Here is a 24,651-nt window from a genome sequence, read left to right as displayed (position 1 = left end):
CAGCAATCAATGCACTTGCCATCTATGAACCCCAGGCCCACCACGGCCGGCGATTCAACCACCCCAACGGGTCCGATCAATCGTGACAGCTCCCTGACAGTGACGGTAACCCATTAATTTGCCCAGTCACATCACAGGTAACCCTACCACACTCCCTATAAAAGGGGAGCTTCTCCCTCTGAAAAAAAGGGGGAGGGAGGCTTCTTCCTCCCAAAGGGATTTTTCGGACTTCACATACAGTCCCTCTCTCTTCTCCAAAATTAAGCCCCCCTCTGACTTAGGCATCGGAGGGCCGGCGCCGGAAAGCCCGGCCACCGGCTTCTTGCAGGTTCCCCCGGAAGGAGCCGCATGCCGACAATCCACCGCCCACCGTTCTCGCTCACGGACACAAACATACACACAAAAGAACAAACATTCCTCCTCCTTTACTCCCCCCACATATTAGCCCCCTCTGACTTAAGCTTCGGAGGGCCGGCGCCGGAAAGCCCGGCCACCGGCTTTCTTGCAGGACTCTCCAGGAAGACACCGCCCGTCGACGTACCGCCACCCCGGCAGCGGAGCTCCTTCCCTCTCGGTTCGCGGCAGCCCCCGGGTCCAATTTTCAGCAACAACTATCAAAGTCAACCTAGCACATCTTATATAAATGACTAGGAAATATAGCAACATGAGTCGGTCGAAGTACTTGTAATTGAATCCCTCCCTTGCAAGGATGCTAGAACTTAAGGGAGAGTGTGTAAGGATCCGGCATATACAGTAGAGAAGGTCTTAGGTTGTTATTGTTTGCCCTTGGGGATCATACATTGTGTCACTAAGACAAAATATAAAAAAATAAAAAGAAAAAAATAGAAAAAAATAGTGAAGAATAATGCAATCTACATGCATTCAAGAATCTTTGAATTGCATGTACTAGGGACGTGTCATGGTGATTTACATGTTCATATAGATACGATATGAAAGTTCTACCTGGATTCTTTTTTGTTAATAGACATTATACTTTGTTTGCTTGGGACAAAGGGGTGCAAATAGACTGGCTTGCGGGCCAACTTTCACATTGAGATGGATGTTCAAGTTAACCCTGTGGCAATTTTTTCAAATCCTGTGGCTTCTCCTCTCATTACTCGACCATATGCGATCGGTAGCTAATGAAACTTGGTTTCGTTGGTGATGCTGCTCTCCTAAATAGAGACGGTAATACTTAACCCATTTAACTTGATCCAATTCATTATAGATCATGTTGGCTTTCCTATTTAATAAATTAGCTAGGTTCGAATTTAGATTTTTGACCCATTTCAGATATAAGTTGGATTCGGGTTGACGATCTTTTGACCATTCATATATTTGACCCGATGCGCATCTGGCCTTACCAACTCAAATTGCCATCCCTACTCAATGCGGGTTCGAACATGAAAGGTAGCATTCTTCTCTCACCATCAAGTCATGGTTGTTTGCTCATCTGGCTAGTGAAAGGCCCTTCAATGGCCCCCAATATGTACCAAGCTTTTTTGTTTTGGTAACAGGGAGAGAAACTCTCTACACCTGAATGAAGGGGATGCCCCCTGCATCTGTTGTAATATATCAAGCTAGAAAAGTGTTGCCGCGTCCTCGGCCGAGCGCATTCCCCGAGCAGGAGCGCGTTCCGCCGAGCAGAGGCCAGCCGAGCAGGCTGAGCCGCTCAAGCAAACCCCCGCGCGGGAGCCGGCCGAGCGCCTCCCTCCGAGCGGGAACCACCCGAGCGCGTTCCTCCGAGCAGGAGCCGGCTGAGCATGTTCCTCTGAGGAGGGGCCAGCCGAGCGGACCCTCTGGGGCGGGGACCGACCAAGCGATACTTAGCCTGGCCAACCCAAGAACGCCCAAACCACGTCCTGAGGCCACGTCCTCCCGCAGCTTAGTCGGGAGATTACGTATTGACTTCACCAACAACTGATGAATACGAGTCGTGCAGACTCCCGTTTCACTCAACAATCAAAGCGTATGGCACTCGCAGACCCCCAGCTTGCTCAACAATTAAGGCGTATGGCTTCCATCGCTTACGGACACCAAGCCTTTCACGGCAAACTCACATGCCTATAAATGACGGCATGGCTCCATGACGACTTGGGCTCCGGCCTAATCTCCTGCAATGATGGCATTGACTTTCATTATAGGGCATTAAAAGATTGATCGTACGACAGATTCTGTCACATCACAGGTGAACTAGCCCTCCCTATAAAAGGAGTATTTCTCCACTCAAAAGAGGGGCTTTTCTCCGACTGGAATCCTCTCTCTCTTTCTCTCTCTCGGTCCATTTTTCTCCTCATATTGCCCCTGTTCTGACTTAGGCATCGGAGGGCCGGCGCCGGACAGCCCGGCCACCGGCTTCCTGCAGGTCTCTAGGAAGGCGCCACCCGTCGACGGACTGCCACCCACCACTCAGGCGGTGGAGCCTCTCCCTTCCGGCCGACGGTCGCCCCTGGGTCCAATTTCCAGCAACAGTTGGCGCTAGAGGAAAGGCCCGAGTCGCGACCATAAAACTGAGAAGCAAGGGAGCTTCCAACGCCTCCCGACGTCCTCCACCAAGCCCTGGACACTCTGTCCAGAACTCGCCGCCTCCGGAAGACTCGACTCCTCAAGTCCGGCCGGAGCAGTTCGATGCCCTGGTGTAGCAGGTTCAGGCTTTGGCCGCTGCTATCCAGGGCCTGCAACCCAGGGGCGTCCCGATGGTGCGGCCCCCTCCGGCCCCAGTTCAACCGGCGCCCCCTGAGAGTGGACCGCCTCTCCTAGGTCAAGATCATCGTGTTCCGGCCTCCCCTTGGGGGGAACACCCGGTGAGGGGTCCTAGAGACTGGCCACAGCCGTCAGAAGCCGAGTCAGTCCCAGGACAACTTGCGCCGGGGCGGACCGCTGCGGTGGTCCCTCCGAGTGATGAGCTCGACAAAAAGGTCAAGAACCTGGAACGTCAAATTGAGGCGCTCCGCGGCAGGAAGACGGGACGCGATGGTGACTTCGAGTTCACCACGAGATCCCCCTTCTCCCAGCAAATCGAGGATGAGCCGGTCCTGCCAAGGTTCAAGATGCCCCAGGTGGAGCCCTACAATGGCAGGACCGACCCTCTCGACCACCTGGGAAGCTATCGGGCCTTAATGGCCCTGCAGGGAGCCTCGGAGGCTCTACTTTGTAAAGTCTTCCCAGCAACACTCCGAGGAGCAGCCCGGCTCTGGTTTACCGGGCTGAAGCCTAGTACCGTCTCATCCTTTGAGCAGCTCGGCAGGCAGTTCGCCAGCAACTTTGCTGCCAGCCGACCCCAGCGGCGGACCTCTGACTCCCTCCTCGATATAAAACAAAAGGAGGGGGAGTCTCTCAGGGAGTACCTGGACCGATTTACCACCGCAACATGGGAGGTCCGGGAACTTGACCAGTCAATCGCCATGTCAGCGTTAAAGACTGGAGCCCGGTCCTACAGATTTCTCTTCTCCATCGAGAAGAGTTTCCCTGCTGATCTGACCGAGATGCTGGTTCGGGCGCGGAAGTATGCGAAGGCCGAAGAAGCCGTCGCTTCCAGACGGGGCGGGGCCGAGCAGGCCTCCAAGAAGCAGAAAAGGCGCCGCGAGGAGCGTGGCCATCCCAGGAGCCCGTCCCCGCGCCGAGCCAAGAATCCGACCCGTCTGAAGAGTCCACCCCGGCTGCGGAGGCCACCTCGCCAGAGGTCCCCGCCTCGCCCGAGGTCTCCACAAGCCCGCACATCCAACGGGAGGTATGAAAACTACACTCCTCTTACCACTCCTCGGGCCGAAATCCTTATGGAGATTGAGGGTCGAGACTACTTCCGGCCCCCACCCCCGAGACGAGACCCTGGGGCTAGGCGTAACCCCCGAAAGTATTGCTGCTTTCACCGAGACCACGGCCATGATACGGAGGAGTGCTTTCAGCTTCGGGACGAGATCGAAGCGCTCATTCGCCGAGGAGTGCTTGATCGGTTCGTGCGGAACCAACCCACTAGAAGGCCGGTGGAGAATTCCCCGCAGCCCGAAGATCCAAATGCCAACAGGCCCATCGCCGGCACTATCAACACCATCCGAGGCGCGCCCTCGGTCGGAGGAGCTCCAGAGGAAGGAACCATCTCAAAGCGCTTGCGCGCCTCGGAGGCCATCTCATTTTCAGATGAGGACCTGAAAGGAATTGAAACTCCCCATGACGATGCTGTGGTCGTCTCTATGGTCATGAACAAATTTGATGTAAAGCGTGTTTTGATTGATAATGGAAGCTCGGCGAACATTTTGTATTTCGATGCCTATTCCAGAATGGGGATGGCGGAAAAACAACTGCGGAGGATGAACGCCCCGTTGGTTGGCTTTACTGGGGACTCGATCCCAGTAGAGGGCGAGGTCGACCTCCTGGTCACGGTCGGCCTCGCCCCCCGAGAGAGCACCGTGAAGATGAGTTTCCTTGTGGTGCGCCTGCCCTCGGTTTACAACGCCATCCTTGGACGACCAGGCCTCAACGTCCTCCGAGCTGTGGTCTCGACACGCCACTTGCTTATGTGGTTCCCCACCAGCCAAGGGGTCGGCGAGGTTCGTGGAGACCAAACGGTAGCGAGGCGATTCTACATGGCGACCTGTGAGGCGAAGCAACCGACAGCAGACAAAAAGCTCTCGGCCGAGGCCTTGGAGGCACGGGTCGGCCCTCAAAAAAATCGGGTAGAGCCTGGTGAGCTACTCATCCAAGTTCCTTTACGAGAAAATTCTCCCGAGCTAACCGTGCAGGTCGGCTCTGGCCTCGGCGCCCGCGAGAAAGATCGCCTCGTCAGCTTCCTGCGGGGCAACATGGATGTCTTCGCTTGGTCGCCCGCAGACATGCCAGGGATAGACCCGGAGGTCGCGGTCCACCGACTCCAGGTGAAACCTTGCAAGCCTGTGCGACAGAAGAAGCGGAACGCCGCCCCAGAGCGGCAACGGGCGATAGCTGAGGAAGTTGATAAACTCCTCGAAGCCGGCTTCATCCGGGAAATATCTTATCCAGAGTGGCTCGCCAACGTGGTCCTCGTCAAAAAGACTAGCGGAAAATGGCGCATGTGCGTGGACTACACCGACCTGAACAAGGCCTGCCCAAAGGACAGCTTCCCCCTCCCCAGCATTGATCAGCTCGCGGACTCCACTTCGGGTCACGAGCTGCTGACATTCATGGACGCCTTCTCCGAATACAATCAGATACGGATGGCGCCAGAAGATGAAGAGAAGACGGCCTTCATCACCGACAGAGGTACTTACTGCTATAAGGTGATGCCTTTCGGCTTGAAGAACGCCGGAGCAACTTATCAGAGGCTGGTCAGCCGGATCTTCAAAGATCAGATAGGTCGAAACATGGAGGTCTATGTTGATGACATGCTGGTGAAAAGCCAGATGGCACAAGATCATGTGGCCGACCTCAGTGAAGCATTCTCTACACTTCGGAGGTACCGGATGAAGCTTAATCCAGCTAAATGTGCGTTCGGAGTCACCTCGGGCAAGTTCCTTGGCTTCGTAATCACACAGCGGGGAATCGAAGCCAATCCCGAGAAGATCCGAGCGCTCCAGGAAATGATGCCTCCGAGGACAATCAAGGAAGTGCAGCGGCTTACGGGCCGAGTTGCAGCTCTCGGAAGGTTCGTCTCCCGATCGGCCGAGCGCTGCCTTCCGTTCTTTGCGGCCCTCAAGAAGCCAAAGGACTTCTTATGGTCGGCCGAATGTCAGCAAGCCTTCGAGGAGCTCAAACGCCTTCTCGCCTCTCCCCCGCTGCTCACGAAGCCTCAGCAAGGCGAGCTCCTCTACTTGTACCTGGCTGTCTCTCCCGTAGCAGTGAGCTCGGTCCTGGTCTGGGAGGAGAGCAAGCTTCAAAAGCCGGTATATTACACGAGCTGGGTCTTGAGGGACGCCGAGACCCGGTACTCTAAGCTGGAAAAGACCGCTTATGCCCTGGTCGTCTCTGCTCGAAGGCTCCGACCGTACTTTCAAGCTCACACAGTGGCCGTGCTGACCGATCAACCGGTGAAGCAGATCCTGCAGCGATCAGATCGCGCCGGTCGAATTACGAAGTGGGCCATCGAACTCGGAGAGTTCGACATCGAGTACCGACCCAGGCCAGCGATCAAGGCGCAGGCGCTCACCGACTTCATAGTCGAGTGCACAGTGCCGGACGAGCCCGAAGCCAGGCCAGCTCCAGTGGAGCAGACCCCGAGTCCGATCTGGACTTTACATGTCGATGACTCCTCGAACTCGGGGGGTAGCAGAGCGGGCCTAATCCTCACCAGCCCAGATGGAGTGGTCGCCGAGCAGGCCCTACGCTTTGAGTTTCCCGCCTCCAACAATGCGGCGGAGTATGAAGCTCTCATCGTCGGGCTCAAATTGGCCGGCGAGCTGGGAGTAAGGGACCTGAGGGCCTTTAGTGATTCCCAGCTGGTCGTGAACCAAGTCCTGGGTGATTTTGAAGCCAAAGAACCCACGATGTAGGAGTATCTCCGAAAAGTGCGGGATCTCACCTCGACCCTGAGCTCCTTCCACATCCAACACATCGCCCAAACGGAGAACCTCCGAGCGGATCAACTATCGAAGTTGGCGTCCTCCCGCATGAGCGAGCTCCCGAAAGCAGCAGCGCTGAGCACAGAAGAGCCCGAGCCGGCTCTCTGCATCGAAATTGAGCCGAGCTGGATGGACGAGCTCATCAGCTACTTGCGGGATGAAGTCCTCCCCAGCGATGAACGCGAGGCTCGCCGAGTCAAGCGCTTGGCTGCCTGGTACATATTGTACGAAGGTAAACTCTATCGGAGATCTTTTACCTCTCCCCTCCTCAGGTGCCTCCGCCCGTCCGAGGCGGATTATGCAATGCGCGAAGTCCACGAGGGGATTTGTGGAAGCCATCTGGGGGGACGAGCGTTGGCGCACAAGATTCTACGCCATGGATACTATTGGCCGACGCTCCAGAAAGATACCCTGGACTTCGTCCAGAGGTGCGACCGGTGTCAGAAGAACGCCAACATCCAACGACGACCCTCGGCCCTGCTGACCTCGATCAGTTCTCCCTGGCCATTTGCCCAATGGGGGATTGACATCTTGGGACCGTTTTCTTTGGCAACGGGACAAAGGAAATTTATAGTTGTCGCCATCGACTATTTTACGAAGTGGGTGGAGGCCGAGCCACTTGCTCGGATCACCGAGCAGAAGATGCGGGACTTCGTCTGGAAGTCGATTATTTGCAGATTCGGGCTCCCCCGCATCCTCATATCAGATAACGGTCGACAGTTCGACAACGCCCGTTTCAGAAAATTCTGCTCCGAACTTGGCATCGACCACCGTTTTACCTCGGTCGCGCATCCACAGACAAATGGAGAAACCGAGGTAACAAATCGAACCATCTTGCAGGAGCTCGAGGCCAGGCTCGATCGGTCCAAAGGACAGTGGGTCGAAGACCTGTACAACGTCCTGTGGGCCTACCGGACCACATTCCGTGTGCCCACCGGCGAAACTCCCTTCAATTTGACGTACGGGACAAAAGCCGTCATTCCCCTGGAGATCGGGCTCCCTTCTTCGAGGGTAGAACATTTTGATGCCAGCTCCAGCTCCTCGCAGCTCAGAAATAATCTCGACTTAGTCGAGGAAGTAAGAGAAGCCGCCCGAGTTCGCATGGCAAAGTACCAGCAAAGGACGGCGCAGTACTACAACGCCAGGGTCAAGATCAAATCCTTCAAAGAGGGGGACCTCGTTCTCAGAAAGGCGGAAGCCTCCCAGCCAACCGAGCAAGGGAAGCTGGCCCCGAACTGGGAAGGACCCTACCGGATCGCGCGTGTCCAGCGACCCGGAGCCTACAAGCTAAAATCTCTTGACGGGACTCCCATTCCACGGAGTTGGAGCTCCAAAAACCTTCGGGTGTACTACCAATAATGCCCCGAAGGGTCCTCCGTACCAATTGTAAATCTCATTTGCAATTGTTTTAACTCTGCTAAATTTCTCCGGGTGTCTACATACTTCCAGATGACCCGGCCCAGCTCGTATATACGACCCTGCTCGGATGCAAATAGAACCAGGCAAAGCCGGGCGCCGCAGCGAAAAACTCGGAACGCCGATACCTCCATCGATCTCCATCGACGATCGACCTCCATCAGATACCTCGACCACGGTCGGGATGCCCCGATGCTTCGGGATGACGGGGCAGTACCTACGTGGTCTCCCCCGGAAACAAATGATCGCGATCTCCATCGACCATCGAGCTCGGCTCGATCTCCATCAGGCATCGAGCTCGGCTCGATCTCCATCGACCATCGAGCTCGGCTCGATCTCCATCGACCATCGAGCTCGGCTCGATCTCCATCAGGCATCGAGCTCGGCTCGATCTCCATCGACCATCGAGCTCGGCTCGATCTCCATCGACCATCGAGCTCGGCTCAATCTGCATCAGGCGTCGAGCTCGGCTCGATCTGCATCAGGCGTCGAGCTCGGCTCGATCTCCATCAGGCATCGAGCTCGGCTCGATCTCCATCGACCATCGAGCTCGGCTCGATCTCCATCAGGCATCGAGCTCGGCTCGATCTCCATCAACCATCGTGCTCAGCACGATCTCCATCACCTATCGAGCTCGGCTCGATCTCCATCGACCGTCGAGCTCGTCTCTCTCTCCATCAGCCTTCGGGCTCAGTTCATCCTTGTCGGCCATCGACACTTTGGTCCCGATGTCAGACTCAAGTGATCCAGGTGCCCCGAATCCTGTGGTCGCTCCGTGCGCGAGCCCAAAAGCTACGCGACCGTGCCTCGGACTAGGCTCGGGGCCGCCCTCCATGGACATTCGCGGCACGGGGTACATAACCCCGAAAAGGTATGCCCTGATAGCGCCCGCCCTGTTCGATACACATGCTCCGTACATTTTCATGTTCCTGATGAATACCGACTGATCGGGGTCTCCGGCCTAAAGTATTGGTCGAATGCATCTACTTAAACCTTAGCTCGGTTCTACGGCCGCCCACTAAGGTTTGGTCCTGAGCTCGGGGCTCGGTGATTAGAGCAAGGCGCTCCCTAACTACGATTGTGAAACTACAAAGCTCAGGGGCTCGGCAGGTCCGAGTCCGATCTAAAATGCCTTAGTGGCTTAGACTAAAGCATCTAAGGAGCCGGAAGAAGATTGGAAGAAGTATATTCATTAAAAAAGCCCAGAGACCAAAATACAAAATTGGGGGTCGGCCGTGCGACAGACGCGGGCCGACCCCGAGTTACAAAAGAAAAAGGAAAAAATATCCAAGTTAGGGCACGGCTTGCGGGATCTCCCCGGGCTCGACTTCAGCGCCCTCGGCTCGGCTCTCTCGGCGGTAGCTCCGAGCTCGCCGACCTCGTTGCCTTCGGGCGCAATCTCGGGGGCGGATTCCCGAGCTGCCCCTTCTTCGGGGGCTTCCGGAGCCGCCTCGGTAGGCTCCGTCCCGAGGCCCTCGACTCCAGCTCCAGGCTGGAGCAGATCTAGATCGAACTCGGGGCAGAGCCGGCGCAGCTGGTTGCGGAAGTCGTCGAACCCTTGGACAAGGCCGTTGACAGCTTCCTCCTCCAGTAGCTCCTGGAACTCCTCCAACTCTTTGAAGAGCCGGACAGCGTCTGAGGCCCGCTTCTGGGCCTCCTCCTCCCGGGCTCCGAGCTGAGCCTGGAGCTCCTTGATCTTGAGCTCCGCTTCTCTTATTGCCTGCTCACGCATGGTGAGCAAGGACCGCGCCTCGGCCAGGCGAGCCTCGGAGGCCCGCAGCTCCGACCTGGCCAGGGAATGGGCAGCCTTCTCCTCGTCAAGCCCCATCGTCAGGAGCTTGGCTTCATCTTCGGCGGCTCCCACTCTGAGCAAGAGCTCCTCCTTCTGGAGCTCTAGTCCTCGTGCCTTCTTCTCGGCCTCTTCTTGGGCTCGCATGTACCGGCGAGCCCGTTCCTTGTAATCGGCACCCAGAGTGATCAGAGTGTCGACTTCGAGAAGATGCTGCAGGCAAAACAGGGGTCAGGCCGAAGACAAGTAAAGGACTAGGAATATGGAAACGCTAAAGGAAAACTTACCCGAACAGCCGAGAGACGAGCCGAATCAAGAAATTGATTCAGGCTCATAGCCTAAATCTTCGCCCTATCGGCAGGAAGGATCGCGACGCGGAAGAGTTGCCGCGCCGTCTCAATGTTGTCGAGAGCGGAGTCACTCTCGGACAGCCGCCACTCGACTGTGTAGGTCCGCTCCCCTTGTTCTTCCTCCTCTGGCGGGGCAGGGGGGCCGGGCCTCGCCGCCACTGGAGAAGGCGGCCTCGCAGCTCCTCCGCTGCTGCTCGGCTCAGGTGCCGAGCTCCCGGGCCGGGTTGCAGGCCGGCCCGATAATTGTGAAATAGGCGTAGGACACGCCAGCGCCAAGGTCTTACTCCCCGAGCCTCCGGGCTCGGAGCTCCGAACCCCCCTCGCGCCTTTGGGAGGGCCGTCTCAGGGAGCGGCGATCTTCGCCTTCTTCTTTGGCTCCAGCGGCTCCCCTGAGAGCTCGGCGGCCCTCTTGCGGAACCGAGCGTATATGACCTCGCTCTTTGTCACCATTTTTGCGATGTCTGCAAGGGCGAGCAGGATGTGTTGGACAAAAAAAAAAAAAAACAACAACAGAAAACAAACCTCCTACTATTATCCTTACCATGAGGCCACGCCGAACTCAGGCCTACATTCACCAAAGCGTCCTCGCTTATGAGGCCGCTTAGGAGGATGCCGTCCCTGAGGCTGCGAACGTCATCAAGGATCCCCTGCTCACGCGTGGTAAGCTTGGGAATTTTATTGGCGCTCCTGAGTCGGCTCGGCCTCCACCTAGGGTCGAACCCCCACGACCGCTCCGAGCCCAAAAAGAAGAATTTCTTCTTCCAATCATGAATGGACGACGGAGCGCCCTGGAAAAGTGGCCGACCCGCCCGAAGGGCGATGTAGAGCCACTCCCCGTCTCCCGGATTCGACTTTAACATAAAAAGTCGCCGGAAGACGTTCACAGAAGACGGGACCCCGTACGCCAGACATAGCGACAGGAACCCGATGATGGTCCTCCATGTGTTTGGAGCGAGCTGCGCCGGGACCAACTGGTACTCCGCGAGCAGCTCGTTCACAAACCCATGGAGCGGGAACCGTAGGCCGGCCTAGAGTGCCTCCAAATACACTCCGATCCAGCCTACCGGGGGATTCGTGACACGGTCCCCCGGCCCGGCGGGTTCCAAATGGAACCCGTGCAGAGGGAAGAACCACTCCTCGACCATCTCGACCTCCACCTCGCTCATGACGGACGCAACGTCATTTGGACCAGAACCCATTGGAAAAGAGGGGAAGAAGGAAGGAGACTCCGGACGAAAAAAGAAAAAAGAAGAAAAGGACCTGTCGGAAGTTCGCCGGAAATCGGTCACTCCAGACTGAGAAGAAAGCAAGAAGAAGAAGAAAGGAGGTAGGAAGAAACTCGAGGAAGACTTATATATATACCCCTCCAACGGCCTGGATCCGCGGGACCGAGCGCTGCCCACCGACCAGACCGTGACACGTGTCAACCCTAGCAATTAAGACGCCGCATCCAACCCGAACTGGCACCTCGAGTACGGGAGCGTCGCGTCGGATCGTGTGGTCTCATCATGAGCCCACGACGCGAGGACGCTTCGAGAAGCGAAAAGGGGCTGACGAAGCGACTGCCCATTATTAGCGCCTTGGAGCGCGCGGAAATTCGAAAATCCCCCTAAGCCACAATTAACACGGTCGAAACTACTTCCCGCGCTCGAACTCCCGAGTAGCTCGAGCTCGGAAGTCGGGGGGTAGTGTTGAGGGAAGTGTTGCCGCGTCCTCGGCCGAGCGCATTCTCCGAGCAGGAGCGCGTTCCGCCGAGCAGAGGCCAGCCGAGCAGGCTGAGCCGCTCAAGCAAACCCCCGCGCGGGAGCCGGCCGAGCGCCTCCCTCCGAGCGGGAACCACCCGAGCGCGTTCCTCCGAGCAGGAGCCGGCTGAGCATGTTCCTCTGAGGAGGGGCCAGTCGAGCGGACCCTCTGGGCGGGGACCGACCAAGCGATACTTAGCCTGGCCAACCCAAGAACGCCCAAACTACGTCCTGAGGCCACGTCCTCCCGCAGCTTACTCGGGAGATTACGTGTTGACTTCACCAACAACCGATGAATACGAGTCGTGCAGACTCCCGTTTCACTCAACAATCAAAGCGTATGGCACTCGCAGGCCTCCAGCTTGCTCAACAATTAAGGCGTATGGCTTCCATCGCTTACGGACACCAAGCCTTTCACGGCAAACTCACATGCCTATAAATGACGGCATGGCTCCAGGACGACTTGGGCTCCGGCCTAATCTCCTGCAATGATGGCATTGACTTTCATAATAGGGCATTAAAAGATTGATCGTACGACAGATTCTGTCACATCACAGGTGAACTAGCCCTCCCTATAAAAGGAGTATTTCTCCACTCAAAAGAGGGGCTTTTCTCCGACTGGAATCCTCTCTCTCTTTCTCTCTCTCGGTCCATTTTTCTCCTCATATTGCCCCTGTTCTGACTTAGGCATCGGAGGGCCGGCGCCGGACAGCCCGGCCACCGGCTTCTTGCAGGTCTCTAGGAAGGCGCCACCCGCCGACGGACTGCCACCCACCACTCAGGCGGCGGAGCCTCCCCCTTCCGGCCGACAGTCGCCTCCGGGTCCAATTTCCAGCAACAGGGAGGAATAGTCCTCACTCCAAACTTGTAGACCTTGATCGAAGCTTGTTGAATGCACCACATGATTCGCTTCCTTGCATGCATGGCAACAGGAAAAATCGGATAGCGTGGAACAAAGCAGCTTAATATTTCTCAAAGCCGGATGCTGTAGAGAAACCTTTGCCGTTGATCCAATTGATCGGCCATTATTTTTGAATCCTCTTCTAATATAATTTTTCTTAGAGTTTTAATTAAATTTTCTTATTCTCTAAATTTTAATTTTAGTTGTTTTAAATATTTTAAAATATCTTTTGTGAGAAACTTTTTTTAGAAGAGTTGTGACTATGAGAATATTGATTTCCGAAAATATATGGTATTTCCGAAATATGATTCGATCTCAGATAATCTGATCTCTTTCTTTCTGGCACACGTTTCTTGATATCTCTCTTTCTGGTAATGTGTCTGTAGTCGGTCCGATCAAGCCTCGGATCATGTTCTTAGAGCAGTATATGATATTTCTAACAATTTTGTTATTTTGAAATATATTAAGAGCCATTTTCAGCTGATGCCATGCAGCCAATAACTCAGCATACAGATCTCGTCCCATGTACCAAGCTCAAAAATGGGCCAGATAAATTCTGGGCCTTTATGGGCCTCCAGACGCCAAGATAAATTCTGTCTTTAAAAATTCGTGGCAGCCATCCAAGAGCCCCCGCAAGATTTTTTTTTTTTTTAATTCAATCATCCATCAGACGGCCCAAAACCTTTTCCATAGTGTTCCGTAGCCGTTCCAATTCCCCAACCACTTAAATCGGAGACCATGGGAACATCTTTTTCTCCCTTTCTTTAATTTTGGTGCAGGGGGGCCGCAGAGCACCGCAGGTCGTCGAACCCATCTGCTTCCCCTCCACTGCTTTCCCCTCGTTTTAATCCAAGAAAAAAAAGAGAGAAGAGATTCGGATGTGAGCCAATCCTTTTAGTACATCGCCTCCCAGTTCTTTGAAACCCTTGATAGTTTTTTGCTGCCCCAGTTTCTTCGGTCAAATGGCTTTGCTTCGAAGTTATGTAAGTTTTCCAGGATCGTTTGTTACTATTTGTTAATAGTTGTTTCTCTTTTTAGTTTTTGATGGTTGAGATTGATCTGTTTCGTAGATCGAGGGGAACTGGATTTGAATTTGTTATATCTTTACGGTTTTGGGTGTATAGATTGGGATCAGATTTTCCGCAGATCTGGGGTCACTGTGGTGTTCATTCTGTTGTCGGATCTTAATCGGGTGATCGGAGCAATGTGATGCCCTTGTAGAAAGGATCTTGTTTTCTTTGTGGGGCTTGGATGGAGATTCGATCTTACGATAATAGATTAGAAAAAAATTCTTTTTTTTTTTAGTACGATTATTGTAGTTCGGTGGATTAGGTTTTTGGTATTGGAGAATTTTGATATGGATAACTTTTTTTAAACGATTGATAGGCTTCAAATTTGTATCAGTTGGAAAAGTATCCAGTTCTTTCCAACCCATGTTTCGTCTTTTCTTGTGGTTTCTATTCTTCGTTTTCTTTTAGAAAATAGATCTATTTCGTTAAAAGTTACAGTGTGTTCTGTGTCGTTTGTAGCTTTCATGTTAAAATTTTAAAGTGCTTGAACAGTTGGGTGTAGAACTGCCTCACTACATTTTTCTTATAATTTGTGCTATTTTTCTAGATTTTGTTTATTTTCATTCTGCAACAATTAAATGATGCATTAGTTTATGTCATGCTAGCATGGAAGGCTGCACGCAGTTCCTCTGGCATGTGTGTCAGTCATGGAATTGCCTCTGTGTTGTAGATTTTACCATGGTCCAAGGTTTGCCTTTATTGTTGATGACTCTGGTTAATGCTATACATTTTGTATAATCTTAGTGTTCGTTGTTGCAATGTTTTTTTACTGACAGCGGCTAGTGAAATCCAAATCATTTTGTTTTAAAACCCAAAGCATCAAATGGACACGAATACATCTTAGTGGCAATTTCTTTCTTTACCAAATGGGTGGAAGCGGCATCTTATCGAACACTGACATCGGCAAAAGTGGCCAAGTTCATTAAAGAAAGAAATTTATCATAATCTCTATTGATGAGTTGAAATTTATCATATAAGTTAAAATTTTAGACCTACAGGCATAAAAATCTACCAAGTTTTGCATTCGTCCATTGATGCTGATGCCATCTGCAAGTTTATGCCATCCAATGATATCAAGTGAAATTAAATTGAAGTATGGTTGAGTTGTTAGATCGTCTGTTGTTGCCAACTTTCTCTTAGAGCAGGGGAAATTAAATTTTGACACAAGAAGACAACGAGTCATCTTTAGAAGTCCTCTCACACACCTTCTTAATAGGTGCTATTTATCAAGTTTGGAGGCAAAAGCCCATTTATAATCCAAGGGCCATTGAAACATGTCACTTTTTCTTTGTCTAGTTGTCTAATAGATACAGCAACATGCAATAATATTTCACACTGTGGTATGGAGTCGAAGGAAAATATTCCTAAGAGGAGGATGAATCAGTTCATCATAACTTGCATTAATATAAAATACTAGAGTAGAATTCTATTTCGGTGTTGTGTCAAGGCTCTGGGCTATTCTAAATGTACCTGCATATGAAACTTATGAGGGTAAAGGATTGACACTTGGGGATGGGTCTACAAGAGAAATTTTTAAATATGAAAAGGTTCTGACACTTCAATATGTACCTGCATGAACATTCGTACTGAGATCTGTGTGATATAGGTTTTAAGTTTTCTTGAATTAGCTAGAAAAATTGGCTGATTTTGAATTATAAAGGTGGTTTCTTATATTAGTGATAGAAAGTAGTGAAGCTTACCATTTGTTTCTTTGTAACTAGTTTGGAATGAGAGGATTGTACAAATTTTTCCAAATAACAGGTTCATGAAATTTGGAAAGCAAGTTGGTGCACTATTTATGTTTGGTTTACCACTTTATATGTTGGCACATTGATTTACACAAAGTAAATTTAGCTCATCTTTTTGCATAGGCACCACCAAAACAAGGTATCTTTTGTCTCATTACTTATTTATTTCCTTAGGGACCTTAGTGTCCAAAAAAAGGAGCCTATTGACACTTCATCTGATTCAAGAGCCTGTTTTGGCTATTCTAGTAGGTGAACTAAGAGTTCAACAAAATAAAAATCTTGATGACTTGCTGATAACTGATGAGCGTTTTGTTCCATTTTCACTATAGAGCAAATGAATTGTCTGGAACAAAGTAGAAGGTTTAACTCCCTTCATTTATTTAGCAGCCCTTATATGAAAAGGAAGCTGATAGGACCTATGTCACAAGCTTAGATTGCCTAAAGTCACTTAATGTTTTACTAAAAAGCACTCTATAACATACTTCTGGCAGCTTGTACCAACCCTGCTTATTTGGCATGCTTTTTTCAATATGAGAATGGATCAATTTGGGACATTCCAGGTCCATTTAGTTAGGTAAAATGTTCCATATATAAATTTCATCTACATGGGCTATTTACAATGGACCCCTATATGATTATTTCAAGAAAAGTAGGACAATTCCAAGCCTTTTGGTTACCTATTAAACCAAACATGATGCTTTTTAGGCTGATGTCGTGAACTTGAGCCCTTCTTATGCTTATCAATGAAGAAACATGAACATACAATGCCTACTTTGGGCCCTTATTAGGAGTATGAGAAATATATAAGGCCTATCTAAGATGAATTCTTCTAATGGATCCTTATTTAGCTATTTTCGATGAAATAAGAGGCTAGTAGCCCCCCCCCCCCTCCCAACCAAAACACAAGCCAAAAAAAAACTGGACTGTTTCTTTTTCCCTAATATTAAGTTAATATTGTTTTCATGGTATCTAATTTAAATGCAATACTTGTACTGGAAACCATATAGTTAATAAAATAAATTAAATGAGTAAGTACCTATATTGGGGTTCTTGCATTATATCTCATTCGTGCCTAATTGATCTAACCCATGATAAATGTTTTGGACTAAATGATTATGTCAAGGTTCTTGTTGACTATTTCGTGTTGGTTTCATGAAACCTTAGTTGTCATTGATTTTTTTTAATTACTATTTTTTGTTATGGTACCTTTTGGTGTTATTGCAAGATATTCCAAATCAAGGTTTGCCGTACAGGTGCATACTGACCATACGATAACGGTACCAAACCAGTACGTGGTATGGGGTGTATACCAACACTTGGTATACCAAATCAAGGACCATATTGTGCGTATTGATACTGCAATAGGATGGTACTAGTATGGGGTCCGATACCGAAATGGCAAACCTTGCTCCAAATTCTTTGGCATAATTTTCATATGTTAGCTTTAGGCATGTTTCTCCTTTATACTAGTTACATAGATTTAAGCATCATTGTTGAGGCTCTCTTACATCTTTGTTGCAAACACATGTACGATCTAAATTGATTCTAAATCACTTCATTCTCAGCTTCTACAAGACCTATGGCTTGGAATATATACATTTCTGATTCCCTTATCCATGGCTTTATCACATATCCATCTTCATCAATATAGTCATGTAGCTCATCCTAAATATATGTTTGGAGGCCAACACCATGGAGCTAGTATCATATAAACTTAAGCTTTTTAAATCCCATAACCAACATCAAGTGAAGTGGGTACCTGACTTAGGCTTCATAAGTCTTAAGCATGTATTTGAGTCAACCGAAAATGGGCCAACCTTGGTGTTATAATTCCTAGGCAATCTTGGGTGGGGCTATTGGAAAATTTGGATATGTTCAACTCAAATAGACCCATTGACATTGTACTTCAAATCAATTTGGTAACTAACATGGAGTCCATGATTTAGAAGTAGGGCATCCAAGACAGTGTCAGATTTACCTTTACTCCCACTTACTCTGCCATTTTGTGAGTAGCATATTTTTTCTCTCCCTCTATTGAATTTGTTTCTTGCTGTTCTTGGGTTCAAGCTTGGTGTTCTAAGTTCTCTAGACTTGAAGTCCAATTTAACCCAAGCCAAGTCATTTAACAAATCAAAAATTGGTCAACCTTAGACATAGGCTCTATAATGCTGTAGCTCCTAAATCATTTAACTAGAATAGGCTGTTGACTTGTAACTCCGAGCTTATAGCTAAATTGGAACTGAGGAGATATATAGGTGAACCAACCCAAAATAGGTTAGCCTGGGCTTATGTCAAATAACCATGTGGGTGGCCTAGTGTTGCTATCCCCTTAAAATCTTGTAAACTTTGGACTCATAATGTTCATTGTTATGGCTAACAAAAGAAGTGGTAATCTTACTTGAGTCTACTACCTTTGAGCGTAGTTGAACTAACTTAAATGAGTCAACCTCGAAGTCTTGAACTTGTTTCTTCTAAATCCTATAGCTAACCTAAAATTAAATAGGCAAGAAGCATAGCATCTGTAGCTGACACAGGCTTGGAGGCCTAGCACGAGCTTTAGAGCAATACAACAGAAGAATAAAACTAGCTAAGCAAGTATAAAGCTAATTCTATAAGTCAAGAAAACGTCTAAATTTAGAAAATTTAAAAGCAGGTAGATAACTAAGAATGAAAGTCTAAGAATAAGTAGTAGCTCTTTACCTTTCTACTAAGAGCATTTCATCATCGCTAGAATTTACCAGGCTCCTTCGAAACACACCACAATGAAGAACTCCACTAACTGATAGCGTCACTATCCCCAAGACCCACCAGGATTTGCTTTAGAATCTACCAGAGCTTGTGCAGAATCCACACTGCAAAAAGATTTCAGAGCAACCATGATTTATCATTTACCCAAGAGAAAAGTAGATTGTCTAAAACTAGGGTATATAAGGGTGTATTGCAAGCTATAGGGCCCCTTATATTGAGAGGGACAAGTGGGTACCCTTAAAGGTCGACTAAAACTCGAAAAGAAGATCCTAAATCCACTAATGTAATCTTCATCTTAAGGGCATTCTAGATGTAAAAATAGATCTATCGAATGATGACGAGGATCTGTTATCAGATTGGTTAGATGACAGTTTGTCATCAAATTCATTCGGATGGTGACTTGGGGACCATTAGATTCCTAAGCTTCCTAGTTCTGTTTGGAGTTGGATGCTTCTCCAAATGGCAATATCTTGCCGTCAGAACATTTCAAATGGTAGAGAAGCTACTATCGAATCAAGTAGCATCGTACTTGGACAAGGCCTTTCTGATGGTTTTTGCCATCAGACTGTTTTGACCATAAATTTTGGCCATCAGATCTGGTAATGTTCGACTTGGACTGGTCGGTCATAGAGAGGCCTTTCTGACTGTTTCTTCTGTTAGGCCATTTTGACAGTGAGTTTATGTCGTCAAGTCCTTCTAACAATGAATGTCCTTCTGATGTCTTTTTTGCTTTTGAAGGAGGTGTTCTGATGTTGGATTCCTTTCGAAGCCAGGTTCTTGCTGTCAGATCCAAATTTGACTCTTTTGGCTTTGGCTTTTGTTTAGATTGGTCCCTGCCTGTTTTGGTTTTGATGATAAGTGTTAGTGCTGTCAGTTGGCTTTTGATGTAGACATCTTCCTGTCGGATAGAACAATGGTAGTAGTCTTACCATTGGCATCACAACTTGGTCCATATGGTCTTTTGGAGGATCAAGACATACATTCTAGTACTTTGATGCTTTTGATCATAGGATCTCATGCAAATAGGACCGGGGTTGCTAAACCATAGATTCAAGCATCTCCGGCCTGCATCAGTAACTATGAAACCTAGGTGAAACATTCCATGATATGTTAGCCACCTTATGTTTGATGGATATGAAGCTCAACAGTTATAAATTTAGAGATCCGTAGTCAGTGAATCCCAAATGGATCATTGTCAGGTTGTTGATATGGCGTTTGCATATCCAACACAAGATCCTGAGTCAACTGTTCGTTGTTTACACATCTTGGGTTTGTAACTCTTCCAAAATTTGCTTTGGACCTTTTGGTTCCTAATCCATGTTTTGCTGCCTAGTTCTTAAACTGGACCAAATTTCTATAATTGGGCCTTATGTATCTGCTGTTTTATGTTTTACCGTGTATAATTATGTAATTATTGCTAGAAAGTTATATGCTCCTGACAATACCATGTAATAGGTAACTGCTGTTTTCATTTTTGTTGGAATTGTCTTCTTTATACCTATCTGTATGAGGTTTCCTAGTTTATGCTTTTCCAAACATGAGGTGGTCTTCAGTCTCGCAGAAGTGTTAAAAAGAAAAGTTCTGAGCCCATAGGGTGGACATGAGGGATTTATAAATGAATTAGTAACTCTTTGGTATTGTTAATTCTCGTATAGATCTCATAGTTTATGCTTTTCCAAACATTAGATGGTCTTCAGTCTCTCAGAAGTGTTAAAATGAAAAGTTCTAATCCCATACGGTGGGCGTAAGGGTTTGATAAATGAATTAGCAACTCTTTGGTATTGATAATTCTCTTATAGATCTCCATTATCACACTAGTAAGTGTGATATCATCACTACCTAAGTAAGTTGGAAATACTTCAGGTCGATATGTTTTATATTTGCTTTGCAAAAGCCTTCTTGTCAAAGGACCCTTACTTCATTATGAATTGGTTTAAGCAGTCCTAATTAATTAGGACAACATTTTGTTTTTTTTTTGTGGCCTAAGTGCTTTATATCTGGGTGTGGGTACATCCATGAATTTTAGAATACATTTAATTTGGTAAAGGAACTAATTGTTTATTCTACCATTTAGTTGGTGGATCCTGATATCATCCACTCGGTGAATCTGATGATAGACCCCTTCATGTTTTATCCCTTCATAATTTTATAAGCTTGGGCTCTATCAAATAATGAATTGAGTCTGGATTTTGTGGTTAGTTATTGGATGTATCTTTGACTATTTTATTATCAATCTCACTCTCATTCTGTGTAGTTTACTCTTAGAAACTGTATAATTGATGGATATGCAGTAGACAAGTCTTGTATGCCCACAAACCTATTGTGCTTTTGGAAGTTGAAATTTGCTAATCGATGAACTGATGCTTTGGTGTTCTTTAAGTCCTGGAGTGGTATTATACACCTTATGGAAGTTGAATTTTACTATTGTACAACTTGATACCTTTTATATTCTTAAGGAGTCCTGGAGTGATATTATACACCTCTAACAATCAGCTCAACTTCTTTCAGTCAAATGCATCCTCTGGGATGGGTGTTGCGGACCATTGCAAGGATACATTCTTAGAGCTTCAGAGGAAGAAGACGCACCGATATGTGATTTTTAAAATTGATGAGAAGCAAAAGGAGGTTGTTGTAGAGAAGACTGGAGGTGCAGCTGAGAGCTATGATGATTTCATGGCTTCTCTACCAGAAAATGATTGCCGATATGCCGTCTATGATTTTGACTTTGTGACTGACGAGAACTGTCAGAAAAGCAAGATTTTCTTTATTGCATGGTAATTCTCTGTGCTAGTTCTCCCTTTGATTTGCTGAGAATGGTATTATCATTGTTCGATAAGGTGTAATGTGTATAAAATTTTAATCAGATAAAAGAAAATATAGGTAGTTGTTCTAGTTGTGCAATTTCTGCAGGCTAGGCAGTTATCTGTCTTGTATTGTAATAGGTGGATGGTTATTTGACATGTTTTGTTATTGCAATCTCTGTGTAGTTGCAAGCAAGGGTTAAATCCTTGGGACAGGGATGTCCCGCTTTCTCCATGGATCGGGATGCCCTGATGTCTATCTCGCCTGTGTAGGCGTCCCGGTCGAGCGGTAGGCTTCCCCATCTCTCTTTCCTTCCTTCTTTTATTTCTTCATTTGTTTGTTTCTTTTCCTTCGTTCTTTCCTTTCTTTCTTCTATCCTTCCTTTTTTTCTACATCCTTTCTTTCCTTTTTTGTCTTCTTTCTTTCAGTCTTTTTTCCTTCCTTTTTCATAGTCTTTTTTCCTTCCTTTTTCTTCTCCCTTTCTTTCTTTCCTTTTTCTTCTTCTTCCTTTTTTTTCTTCATTCTTTCCTTTCCTTTTTTTCCTTCCTTGCTTTCTTTCCTTTTCTTCCCTTCTTTCATTCCTTTCTATTTTTCCTTTTCTTCTTATTTCCTTTCTTTTCTTTTTTTACTCTTTCTTCTTCTCTCCCCATATGGATGGGTTTTGGAGCCCTGCCCCTGCCTCGGTGCCATTTTCTCATAGAAACAGGAGGGGACGGCTGAGATGCCCCCTATTCGGTCGGGATTTAAAACATTAGTTGCAAACTTTAAAGAAATGAAGTGGTTTGAGATGGTCCCGAAAGTGAAGGTTGATGGGTTTGAGGGAACAGATATAATGATGAGGTGGAATCAGGAAATCCCAACTATTTTAATATAAATTAGATTTTAATGTGTAACTTGACTGATTGCTTTAACAAAATTATGTATCAGGATCAGGGTAATTCATGTGTGTGGATTTGAGGGCACAACTATAGTACAAATGTGCATGCACGCTTACATATACACATAAAGTTATGCATACATGAAATTCATACATAAATGCATATGGAAGCATGCATTCATGTATGTTTATACACACGTGGACAAATACATATGCATGCATACATCATATGTATTGATTGGAGTCATTATTGATGTCATGGCAAAGCAGGATTGTTGGTCTTGTTTAAGCAAATGAAATGAAGTATTTGAATATGTAGTCTGAATTCCAGATTACTTGCTTTCGAAGAATCAGTGCCGGAGGAGAATGCTATCTGATACAGGTTGGATAAATGTGATGGGAGGATCCATAGAACATGATTGGTCCAAGATATAAAGTTTCCATATTATTTTATTTATGATTCTTAGAAAAATGGATTACCATTGGAGATTTGCATTGAAAATGATTGCATAAACAGAGGATGTGACCTCTCATGTGAACAGATTGTGAAAAAAGATTCATGAGCTCCACCCTCTGCCACCTTCCATTGAGAAAATCTTATTTGTTGGTAATAATCATGTCTCATATGTTTTTCTTCTCATTCTAGATTTCTTTTTCATCACTTATTAAGATGATCATCAAGAATAACGAGCCATGCTTGCCAAACAAAATGTATTGTGGGCGTAGTTTGCACTGCCAAGTATCATGCTTTAGATTGCATGTTAAGCATTTTGATTGGAACAGTTGAAAGTAGGTACGATGGGTGTAAATCGACACCCTCTGCCACTTTCATTGCCAAAAGGATTCTCAGAATGCCCCCTTGTTGTTTTCACTTTTTTCACTTTGTCAATGTAGATTTGAGCATCTTCACTTGAGCCATATGCGTAGAAAAGACCATTGTTCACATTATTATTCCATAACTTTAATACCTATGGCTCTTGAATATTTTTTGGATCTCTTTCTGCTTTTCTTTTCTTGTTAATTTCTGATTTGTAAATTTGTGCTGATACAAGCGATGTGTTAATGTTATGTTTACATATAATTGGGTATGTCATAAATATCTTTTTGGATCAGGTCCCCTTCTGTATCTCGAATTCGAGCTAAGATGCTCTATGCAACCTCCAAGGATCGGTTCAGGCGAGAGCTGGATGGAATTCACTATGAGATTCAGGCAACCGACCCCTCAGAGGTGGACCTTGAGGTTCTTAGAGACAGGGCACATTAAATCAGAGTTCTTAGGATCATGCAAACTAAAACAAGTGATGGGTGTATTCAGTAATGCCCTTTGGAAAATAGTTGTGAAGAAACCAGATTCTTATGAACTATATGCAGCTTGACTATGCTGGTTGATATTTATGTTGTTGGAAAACCGATATTTATAAACTATGGAAAGAGATTGTAAGCAAGTACAACTCCTAAGACCATAGATTGTATGATTGTTGTGCATGATCGGGTGACTGCATCTTCCCTATTATCTCTGTTGTTGTTCAAGTCACAAATGTCAAATTAAGAGGGAACATACCCCCTCCACCCTCCCCATCAAGAAGCTGATTGTCCACCTTAGTTACCCAATCAATCATGGGGTCCCTACTCTATCTTTCTAGTGGCAGCTCATGAAGCTTGATTCGGAAAATTCTTCAAGGAAAAACAATCTAACATGTAACTGAGTAATTGTGCACTCCTGTGTGTAGTTGTGTGACTTGCAGAAAAAGAACCTATCCTTGCAGAAGTTGTGTGGTTGTTGAACCAATTTTGGATTCTATTCTTTTGTTCAGAGGGAGACTATCTGTGTAGCAGATTGGCTTGAATGTTTAGGTAGAGAATATAAATAGCAATTTATTTGGAGATGCAGGTAGCTTGGGAGCAGTTGGAGCTTTGTGTATAGGCATATTAAACAGGAAGTGTACTTAAGGATTTGTTTGATTTGCGGAAAAATTTTACCTCATCAGAATATTTTTGTTGGAAAGTTAATACCTAGGTTATAATACATGAGGGTAGTTTTTATATGTTTGGTTTATTATAGAAAAGTGGCATAGAAAAGTAGTAGGTTTTGTGAGTAACGACACAAATTAGAGGAACTCTAAGAGACTGTGGCCAGCAAAATCAAAAAAAAAAAAAAAAACATAATATTTGACAATTTTTTTTAAACTGCTAAAACATGCATTTCATATATCATGGGTACGAATACCTTCAAGAAAATCAAAAATAAAAAGTTCTAAAGTTTTTCGAGTATCTCTCCTTCTTCAGTTCATAGGATGCTTCTTGAATGGCTCGCTACATAAATTGCCACCCAGTCTGCTGTCTATTAGCCTCACGATATACATGCATAGTCTGAAATGTAACACTTTCTCTCACCAACGTCCAAATATCGCGGAGCAAGGGATAAACTCTTCCGTCATTGCTTGGGGTCCTTTAGATCCAGCTGATCACCGTGACCGAATCATCCTCAAATAGAACTGGACTCACGCGGCGGGTAAACTTGATCGCACAAAAAAAAAAAAAAAAGACAAGCTTGAAAGTAGCGTAATTAAGTTAATAGAGTATATAAAATCAAAGAATACCAACCGTCCAAATAAATATGGCACCGCGATGGGTAGTTCTAAATACACCCCCCCTATTGCTCAGGACACCCCCCAAAA

At 47.1% G+C, this 24,651-nt stretch overlaps 1 protein-coding gene across 2 annotated transcripts; it reads left to right on the top strand.

Annotated features, from left to right (window-relative positions):
* The first annotated feature begins 13,489 nt into the window (after window positions 1–13,489).
* Window positions 13,490–23,486, top strand: LOC103709840 (actin-depolymerizing factor 11). 2 transcript variants are annotated; one of them, XM_008795358.4, is made up of 4 exons: window positions 13,491–13,711; window positions 20,803–21,068; window positions 21,282–21,384; window positions 23,087–23,486. In XM_008795358.4, exons 1-3 carry the CDS (start codon window positions 13,691–13,693, stop codon window positions 21,346–21,348), a joined length of 354 nt encoding a protein of 117 aa, XP_008793580.2. In that variant the 5' UTR covers window positions 13,491–13,690; the 3' UTR covers window positions 21,349–21,384; window positions 23,087–23,486. The 2 variants fall into 2 exon arrangements, with proteins under 2 accessions (XP_008793579.1, XP_008793580.2); XM_008795357.5 differs by lacking the exon at window positions 21,282–21,384 and having other exon boundaries at window positions 13,490–13,711.
* Window positions 23,487–24,651: the final 1,165 nt, after the last annotated feature.

Source organism: Phoenix dactylifera, chromosome 1 (assembly GCF_051530095.1).
Source record: "Phoenix dactylifera cultivar Ajwa chromosome 1, Ajwa_hap1_PhDact_Kaust_v1.1, whole genome shotgun sequence".
Classification (NCBI taxonomy): Eukaryota; Viridiplantae; Streptophyta; class Magnoliopsida; order Arecales; family Arecaceae; genus Phoenix; species Phoenix dactylifera.
The sequence above is the reverse complement of the archived record's forward strand: the minus strand, read 5'-3'. Positions and strand labels throughout refer to the sequence as shown.